We start from the raw sequence: 9,300 nt of genomic DNA, 5'->3' as shown, positions 1-9,300 counted from the left end.
ACCAGGCTCACTTAGCTAGTAAGTGTTAAGGGTAGGATTTGAACCCAAATCTGCCTGATTCTGAGCCATGGTCCTTCTCAACAATGCAAGTATTATTCACTCCATTTTAAGAATGAGGACACTAAGACCCAGAGAGAAGGGGCTTATCCAATGTCATGTGGGTCATTTGAAATAAAGGCAGAATTTGAACCTAAACCCTATGAGTCCAGATCCAAAGCCCTTTCCAATGACGCCAGTTGGACCTAATCTTGTGGTTGTTGGTCAGTTGTGTATGTCATATTTGACTCTCCACGACCTCATTTGCCATTTCCTTTTTCAGTTCGTTTTACAGATGAGGAAACTGAGGCAAATAGTATTAAGTGACTTGCCCAGGGTCACAGAGTTAGTAAGTGTGTGAGGCCAGATTCGAACTCAGGAAGATGAGTCCAAGCCCAGTTCTCTATTCACTGCACCACCTAGTTGCCCTTTTGCATTTCTAACTTGCCTGAAATCTCATGATAGGAGTGAATTCTTCTGAAACTACTCCACCACTCTTTTTTTTTTCCAATTCTTGCCTTCCAAGCACAGCCTGTAACAAGGTCAAGACTAGGGGCTAGTAGTCCATTTATAGGTGCATGATCTGGGCACCTGCCCATCTGCAATTGGAATTAGCTCAAATATTCCCTTCCTATGCCCAGCAGATGGTAAATGACTTTGCCTTGTCCCATGCTAGGCCAGCTTGTGCCATGAAGAATTTCCTGTCTCTCTTCCCTGTCACCAGGGGGTACTTGGGACTTTCCTCTGAGTGTTGTTGGAACATTTTTCTTTGTGGAACCCAAATTAACTCAACTACAACAACAAACACACCAACAATTGCAGCAGCAGCAAGAACAATGTCAATGAGAAAAGGTTTTCCACTTGATGACAGCAGGGAGTGGAGAGAGAACTGGTCCTGGAGTCACGAAGGTCTGGATTCCTGTCCTGCCTCTGTCACAACTGGATGTAGGACTCAGGCTGAGTCACTTGACCTGTTAATGCCTGAGGGTACTCTCCAAGATGAACCATTATAGCAAACTTGCTCATTTGCCAACATCATACTGGGAACTTTCAGCATGTAGATTTAGAACTACAAGGAACCTAAGAAGCTGTCTAGTTCAAGTCCTTCACTTTACACATGGGGTATATGAGACCGTGAGAAGTGAAGATGTTAATAAAGCCACCTAGATTATGCCACAGAATCACAGATTTAAAGACCCCAAGAAGTGAAGGGGTTAATAACGTCACCTAGACTATGCCACAGAATCATGGATTTAGAGCTGGAAAGATGTCAAAGGCTACCTCAAGCATCCCCTTCGTTTTACAGAATAGGAAACTGAGGCCCCTTGAAGTTAAGTGAATTCTCCAAGGTTACACAGGTAGCACATATCAGGATTTGAATCCAGATCCTCTCTCTCTGGAGCCAGAGTTTTATTCATAATACTATGGAAGACAGAAAAAAAAAAAAAGCCAGGAAGAGGTTACTGTAGCTCTCAGAGCTGACTTTGCTTAGTTGCTGGCTGCCTTTGTAAAACACCAGTCAGGCTGCCAAAAACAAAAACAAGATCGGGATTTCAGAATGCAGGAAGTTTCCTGTCTTCCCAGGTGGCAGTGGGACTGGGCTGGGGGGAGGAGGAGGGTGCAGAGCAGAGGAAAACTCACCAAACTGCAAAGGAAAATCCTCGGCCAGTATGAGAGCCCATGGAGCCAACATCTTATTGGTCTGGAACCAGGGCACCAGCCATCCATTGGGAGCAGAGGCCACATTGGTGGGAAGGCAGCAAGGACACAGTCAGTGATGTTTTCATCCTCATTAGGGAACAGGGCCCTGACTTGCAGAATATCCTTTTCCAAAAGCACAAAACGATTTAATCTCTGTAGTTATTCAGTCTTTATCAGCAGGGATCAAAACTGCCTTTTGCAAACATACTGTCATTTGTGAAATGCAGGTGCTGTGGATTAGGGCCACCTGTTGAATGACATCCTGGGAGCTAAAATGCTAATACCTTCAGCAAGTGGAACAGACCGACTGCAAATGTATCCATCTGGGAGACCCTTCGCAGGATGGGAAGAACATTTTCCTGAATAATATCTGCCATTGTTTCCAGCTTCTCTGAATCAGAGACAGTGTAAGGGTCACCCTTCTGATCTTTCTGTCTGTTCTCTTCTTTCTAGTATGTACTCAATAAATATATACCATACATGAGATCATCAATCCATCCCAAACACAATTCCAGGGCATCAAGGATGAGCCATGGTACCCACCTTCTGGCAGAGAGAGGAGGAACTCAGGGTGCAGACTGAGACATGGGCAATGGGGGAACTTATTTTACTTGACTTTGCTTAGTTGCTCCAATGGTTTGGTTTTTTTTTTCTCCCGCAATGGGACTGGGGAGAAGGGAGCGAAAATCGAGTTCTGTTAGTTGAAAAAGATAAGACTAAATTACAAAATAAATGAATGTCAAATTGTGGCCAGAGGATCTGAGTTCAAATCATGACTCTGTCACCTTAGATAAGCTGCTTAATCTCTTGAGCCTCAGTTTCCTAATCTGTAAAATAAGAGGGTTGGACCTGATGACTTCAAATGTCCCTCTAAGCTCTTACAATTTATAAGAATTGCAGAGATGGCTGGTGTCAACCAAGACCACTGCCTGCTCTCTCTGAAGAGCTGAGGACAATGATGGATTGACAATGGGCATATCTCTAAAGGAACAATGATCGAGGAAGGTTCACCTTATCCCTTACCTAAGAAGAAGCAATACAGGCACATTGTAACCAAAGGACTTCCCCAGTGATCAAAGAATTAGAGCTGGGAGGAACCTTAAAGGCTAACAAGTTCAGCTTCCTCCTTTTCCAGATGAGGAAACTGAGGCTCAATGTCTTGCCCCCACATTTCAGGATTTGAATGCAGTTATTCTTGGTTGGTACAAAGTCTGCTGTGCCACCCAGTAGCCTAAACAGGAAAGTCAGGAGAGGATTCATGGAATTCACCAGAGATTGCTGACTGTATCACTGTGGAGGAGTTCTCTCAAACCACAGACCCAAAACTTCAGAATTTAGTAGGCTGTAGGGTTACAGGTCTGAAGTTGGCATGGACCTCAAAGGCCATGGAGTCCAAACACTTGATTTTATAGATAAGGAAACTGAGTCCAAGCAGGTTAATGAGATCATAGATCCAGAGCTAGGAAGCACCTTGAAAGCCACCTAGTTTAATACCCTAATTTTCCAGATGAAGAGATAAGCCCATAGAAGCAAAGGGATTTGGTTAGCCAGGGTAATGCAGCTAGTAAGGGTCAGAGGTAGGACTAGGGCTCAGGCCTTCTTGCCTCTAAGGTGGGCTCTCTACTCCTTACTCCAAACTTCCTCTGTGAAGGCTTGCTTTAACCCCACAAAATTCATCTCCCCTGTTCCACCCCCTCCTCCAAATTCAGCCATTAACTCGGTGATGAAATTGGCTCTGAATTTAGCAGAATTGCTCTTCAAACAGCAGATGATTCATCTATCACTAGGCCTACATTCAACAATTTCTGGAGCTTGGTAGGACCTTCAACAACTCAATCACTACTGACATGGTATTAGAAAACCCAGGCTTACCTCCATGCCACAAAGAATTACCAGAGGACTTTACTGGAGATTCTATTTAGGCAAACATGCAGAAACATTAGGAACCTGTCTTTCTCCTTTTCCAAGGACAACTTCCCCTTCCTTTCCTTTTTTTAAAAACCTTTGTTTTTTTTTTTTTGGGGGGGGTGTCCTGGAGATCTGATTTCATCTGGGTGGTGGAACTGCTAGGGTGGTGACTCCCTTCAAAGATGAATATTAACAATTTAGAGCTTAGTGAGTTGCTTGGGGGGCTTGAGAAAGGTTAACTCTGGAAGGTAGGTGGCAGAGTAGATAGACCAATGGACTTGAAATCAGAAAGAAGTGATTTCAAATCCTTCCTTTGCACTTCCTAGCTGAGGGACCCTAGACAAGGCAAATAATCCCTCTCACCCTCAGTTTTCTTATCTGTAAAATGGTGATAATAAAATCACTTATCCCCTAGGGCTGTCAGGGAGATGAAAAGAGAAAACTTATGTAAAGCACTTTGCAAACCTGAAAGTGATAAATCAGTGCTACTACTACTGTAGTTGTTATACTAGTTGACTTGTCACAGTCAGCCAGTTAGTCTGTCAGAGGCAGAATCTGAACCCAGGGTCTCCTGCCACAAGGCTGCCACCCACCCATTCCATGGGAAGGCCTCTCAGCATACTAATGGCTTGTTCATACAAGTTTTTTTAATCAGAGGTTTTTAAAATAGTATTTCTATCCTTAAATATCTCTTAAGTAGGCACGTCTAGTTTTGAAATAGAGAAGAATCAGCATTGGGAGCTGCTGCTTTCATTGACTGGTAGCTGGGCCTATGACCAGGTTCACCCTTTGCCCCTTGCACTGCACAGTGGCATCTGCTGGCGGTGGCTTCTGGGTGTCTTAGAGAAGGGTTGCACTTATTAAATTCATTGAGATCTTTTTCCTCAGGAGCAATTTAGCACTGGTGAACATCAGCGTGTGAATGTGAGAGAATAAAAGTCACCCACACGAGACATCATTTCCTTGCTGTTCAATCTGTATTGAAAGGCAACAACAGCTAGAAAGAGCTCTGACTAGAGTCCATAGATGTGGATTCAATGCTTGACTCTTACTCACTCCCTGGATGACCTTGACCAGTCATTTAACATGCAGGGGCCTAGGTTTCCTCATCTGTAAAGTTGAGGATTATCCTAGAAAATTCCAAGATCTCTTTCAACTCTACATCTATGACTCTAGGTATCGGCCCAATGATACTCTACAGGAATTAAGAACCGACATTTACCCAGTGATTTACAATTTGCTGAGCATATCACATACATTTACTTATTTGATCCCCAAATAACCCTATAAATGGAATGACCTACATTTTGCTATCATTCTAGTTTTACAAATGGAGATGCTGAGACTTGGACAGGTTAGTCCATGGTCCTATTTGTTCCTCTGACTCTCCAGATCTAAAAGTCTAGTCACTACACCAGATTCCCTGCTGCACAAAAATCACTACTGATATGTTTACAGCATGTTAAAGTTTGTGAAACCTTGGGATACACTTTCTCTTTTGAGCCCCACAAGACTGATTCTGTAACTAATCAGTGAGGTAAACACTGTGAGTATTAAGTTCTCCATTATACAGATGAGGGAACTGAGACTCATGGAGACGAAGTGACTATCCCATGGTAAGTGGTGTACTGCTAAGGGTTTAACAACCAGCACTTCCCAAAACATATACTCATGAACCACTTGTAAGTTTAATCTCCACTCATCACTTTCTTAAGTCTAGGCAATAAACAAAACAATCAATACAGCCTTTATTTGTAGCATTTGGTGATATCTAAAGTGTAAATGCTCATACTGAAAATGGAACAATCTGTTTTATTGAGCCAGCTTGAGCTGGCTGAAGCATAACCCTACTAGAAAGTATCAGAGTAAAGATTTGAACCCAGATTTTCCTGGATCTAAAGCTAGTACTCTATTTACTAGCCTGATCAAGACATTGAATGCACATAAAAATGCAGTCACTTATTAAATAAGTCCAAACGATTATTCAAAACTGAACACTGTGGCATTCTGTCATTTCCCAAATTAACAATATTCAGGCAGGGGCTTCCTCAACCCCAAGTTACAGAAAAGTGTGTCTTCTTTATTCCATATGTATTTACCCCAATAGAATGAAAGCTACTTACAGGCAGGAACCATTTCCTTTTGGCTCCAATTATCTGGTACAATCCCTAGTACATAGTAGGTGATTAGTAATTGCTTATTGAATGACTGATTGAATGTATACATTTTGAAAAGGATCATGGGTTCACAATTCTTCCCTCTTAGAAGGAATCATAGAGTCCTTTTCCTCCAATCCCTTTATGTTACAGGTGAAATTCATTATGTACCAGTTAAACATCAAGGACTTCCCTAGAATCCAAATCCATTTTCTCAAGGAACTTCAAATTTGCCTTTACAGTTGGTAGTAGACTCAAACACAAGATTTAGGCCATTTTAACTATAGACACTTCCCTTGATAAAGCCTTTAAAAATAAAAATCAGAACTTTCACTCTGTATTACATCAGAAAATCCAGACCAGATATATCACAGTTCATTGAAAATATCCTTGGCTGTGGAGTTACAAGAGGGATTCAAATTCCTGTACTACTACTTAATTCTACTACCTGTGTGATTGAGAAACTCATCTAACTTCCTCATCTCCAAAATGGTTAGTTTGACTGAACAGTCTTTGACTTCATTTCCAGATCTAATTCTATGATCCTCTATTTAAAATTTCATGAAATCAGGGGAAATCAATTATATACTAGTTGAGCCCCAAGTACATCTCTAGAATCCAAACCCATTTTCTCAAAGACACTCAAAATTTGCCTTCAGTCAGTAGTAGACCCAAGAACAAAGTCTGACATCCCTCAGACAACCAAAATGTCCCATGATGTGGGAGGTTTAGAAGAGCCTCTTTAGTAATGGCTCTCTCATTCACTTGTTCAACTGAGGAAGTGAAAGCTGTTATTGCAAGATGGGTGACCTTCTGCTTTTGAACTAACTCCTTCTGGTCCACATTCCTCCTCCTTCTCTCCTCTCTGCCTGTTGGAAGCTTCTCTGGCGTCCAGCATTATTCTGGGCTGCTAGGACGGTCAGATCATTCCAGCCCACAATGAACAAAGTCCTTTCTCTTGACTTCTTATAATACTTGTCTTCTTCACTGCCTTCTGGTTACTGATCTTGTTGTGCATGTCCTGTCTCATCATTTACCATTAGTGCTTTTAAAGTCAATCTTATAGCCTGTCAACTCCTTGAGGGGAGGCCCATGTCTTATACTTCTCTGTATCCTTCATAAAGCACATTACAAGCACTTAAAAACTGCTGACCAATTAGCTAATTGCTAGATATATCTTTTATAAAAGAGAAGTTTGGTTTTTGTTTTCCTCTGAAAGCTGTGATTAATCTTTCCAAAACAGAAATAATTTCATAGATGTATTTTTAAAGCTATTTATTCCCAACTTTTTCTGATATACAGCCATGGATTCAAACATCTATCATGTATCCCCCATACTGGGCTGCTTTCTAGTATTCCTCTAGCTTGATAAAGTAAATATTGAATAGAATTGCATTTTAATAAAAATAGTAGCAGCTGTGAATAATAAGGGACAAATTCACTCAGGATTAAACAACATCTTCTGGAATCAGAAAACTTGATCAGGAGTCTCCAGAGGCATTGCACAATGAAACCAGAGATTTATTATTTCTGTGGCAAAGAGCCTTTTATTTTTTAAAGCCCTATTATTAATTATTAGCCAAGCCCTGCAGCAGCTTCTAGTAAGAAAGAATGAGAAAGAGTCTCAGGGATAGAGGGTCTTAGCCTCAAGTCTCTCTTGCCCAGCTCCACAGGACTTAACTGAACCCGAACCATCTGGAGGAGAAATCAGGAAGGCACTCAAGGGTCTGAGGAGCTCCTGGGAGCTGGCTGGCTAATTATGAGGGAGTGCACAGGACCACTACTGCTCACCCCCTTCAATATCTTCGTCCCTCCCACCCCGCACTCCAGAAGGTTCAGGAAAATGTGAAATGGATTCATAAGTAACCCTTCCCATATCATGAGAAACTGAGCAATCGAGGGGCTCGGGGTGAGGAAGAAACCTCCGGACACGTTGTCCAGGCAGAAGAGACAGACTACCAAGGAATACAAAGGACAGGGGGTCTCAACCTCCCCTTCCCTACCTCCCCCTCAGCCTTCAGCAACTTTTCATCCCTTCCCCAAGAGTGGAGGCCGAATCCCCACCTCTGTCCGTTCAACCACCCATCCACCTTCCTCCTGGGTCTCCAAGTAGCGTCCTACCCGTCCCTCGCGTCCTACACCTAGTGGGGTTTAGAGTGGGGAGTCCAGGAAGAAGCCCGAGAGCAATGGTTTGATTCAATCTTGCTCGGAGTGTGTGCGCGAGCGTATGTGTATGTGTATGTGGGAGGAGGATTGGGGGTGGGGGGAAATCACCTTATGATCCAGGACGCTGATGTATCCATCCATGAGTCTCCCACCCTGAGGAATTCCTGGGCGCTGCGGGGACTGCCCCAGTTGTCCGCTGCCGGCCAGCCCCAAGCGCCGGCGGCTCTCCGCCGCCGGTTTGCCGCTGGCCCCTGCCGCTGCCTGCTCTTGCTCCCGCTGCTGCGGGGGCTCCTTCTGGCCGCCGCCGCCGAGGCCGCTGTACATGAGCAACAAGCTGGTACACATGGTGGTGAGCGCTAGACACACAGCCAGCCCATGGCGCTGTGAGGAGAGAGAAACAGCGCTCAGCCAGATCCACCTCTAGCCGAAGGGCGACGCGGGTGTATTCGGAACCCTGGAGAGCTCCAGAGCCTGACGCCTTGGTGGGGTCAGCACCCGGGAGAGCTCCAGCGGCTAGTGCCTGCTCTGAGCTCTGCTCTCATTCAGTGTGTGCAGTCGGCCCGCCCTCCCTCCAGCCCTTCCTCAGGGAGCCGGCACAGTCCTCTCCTGTACAGCATAGGATGCTCCCGGCTCGGCTGGGCTCGGCTCTGCTCTCTGCTGCTGCCGCCGCCGCCGCCTCTCGCTCCCTGGCTCTCTCAGCAGGGGGCAGGTGGTGCTTGGCCATCCGAGCCGGAGGTGGCAGGGACTGGGAGGGGATGCTCAGCTGGGACCTTAGAGGGGGAGGGAAGACTGCCCAAGTGTGTGCTTTCGGCTCCTGTTCCTTTCCACACCCCCTTGGGGACACCAGATTCTTTATCTCTCTCAATCTTCCTCTCCGACTATCACTGCTGCTCCCTGCAAGTTTGGAACCCGCCTGGAAAACCGAGAAAGTCTTCAGGGAACTCTCGTCCCCTCCTCCTTCCTCTTTGCCCCCCCCTCCCCCAACCCGTTTCCCGAGGCTGACCCTTCCCCCTTTCCCCTTAAGCTACACCTCCCCCTTTCCTCTTCCGCTGCCTCTTTCCCACCTGCCTTTTGAACATCCCACCCTGGACTGTAGAAAGAGCGTATGTACCTGAGTTTCACATTTTCAGTGTTCTCTTTCCTAGGCTGGAAGCTACAGCAGAGGTGGGGACCGGGGTGTGTGCGTGTGTGTGTGTGTGTGTGTGTGTGTGTGTGTGTAAACACGCATTAAAAAAGCAGGTGGAAAGTTGTCCCTTGGAAACTGAGGAGCCGGGGAAGCCTGGGTTCTCTGTTTCGCGCCTTGCGCTCCTGAACCCCAGTGCCCCTTCCCCAG

General features: G+C 45.1%; 1 protein-coding gene across 1 annotated transcript in view; it reads right to left on the bottom strand.

The window, feature by feature from the left end:
- Window positions 1-9,300, bottom strand: part of ST6GALNAC5 (ST6 N-acetylgalactosaminide alpha-2,6-sialyltransferase 5) — a 293,049-nt gene that overhangs the window by 244,274 nt on the left and 39,475 nt on the right. The window contains exons 2-3 of the mRNA XM_069102248.1: window positions 8,563-8,861; window positions 8,076-8,348 (exon numbers count right to left, since the gene is read on the bottom strand). Coding sequence (XP_068958349.1) covers window positions 8,076-8,348; window positions 8,563-8,861 — 572 coding nt within the window. The remainder of the gene's footprint in view (window positions 1-8,075; window positions 8,349-8,562; window positions 8,862-9,300) is intronic.

Source organism: Petaurus breviceps, unplaced genomic scaffold, assembly GCF_028583685.1.
Source record: "Petaurus breviceps papuanus isolate PSGF00001 unplaced genomic scaffold, PetGlider_PUasm1.0 545, whole genome shotgun sequence".
NCBI lineage: Eukaryota > Metazoa > Chordata > Mammalia > Diprotodontia > Petauridae > Petaurus > Petaurus breviceps.
The sequence above is the reverse complement of the archived record's forward strand: the minus strand, read 5'-3'. Positions and strand labels throughout refer to the sequence as shown.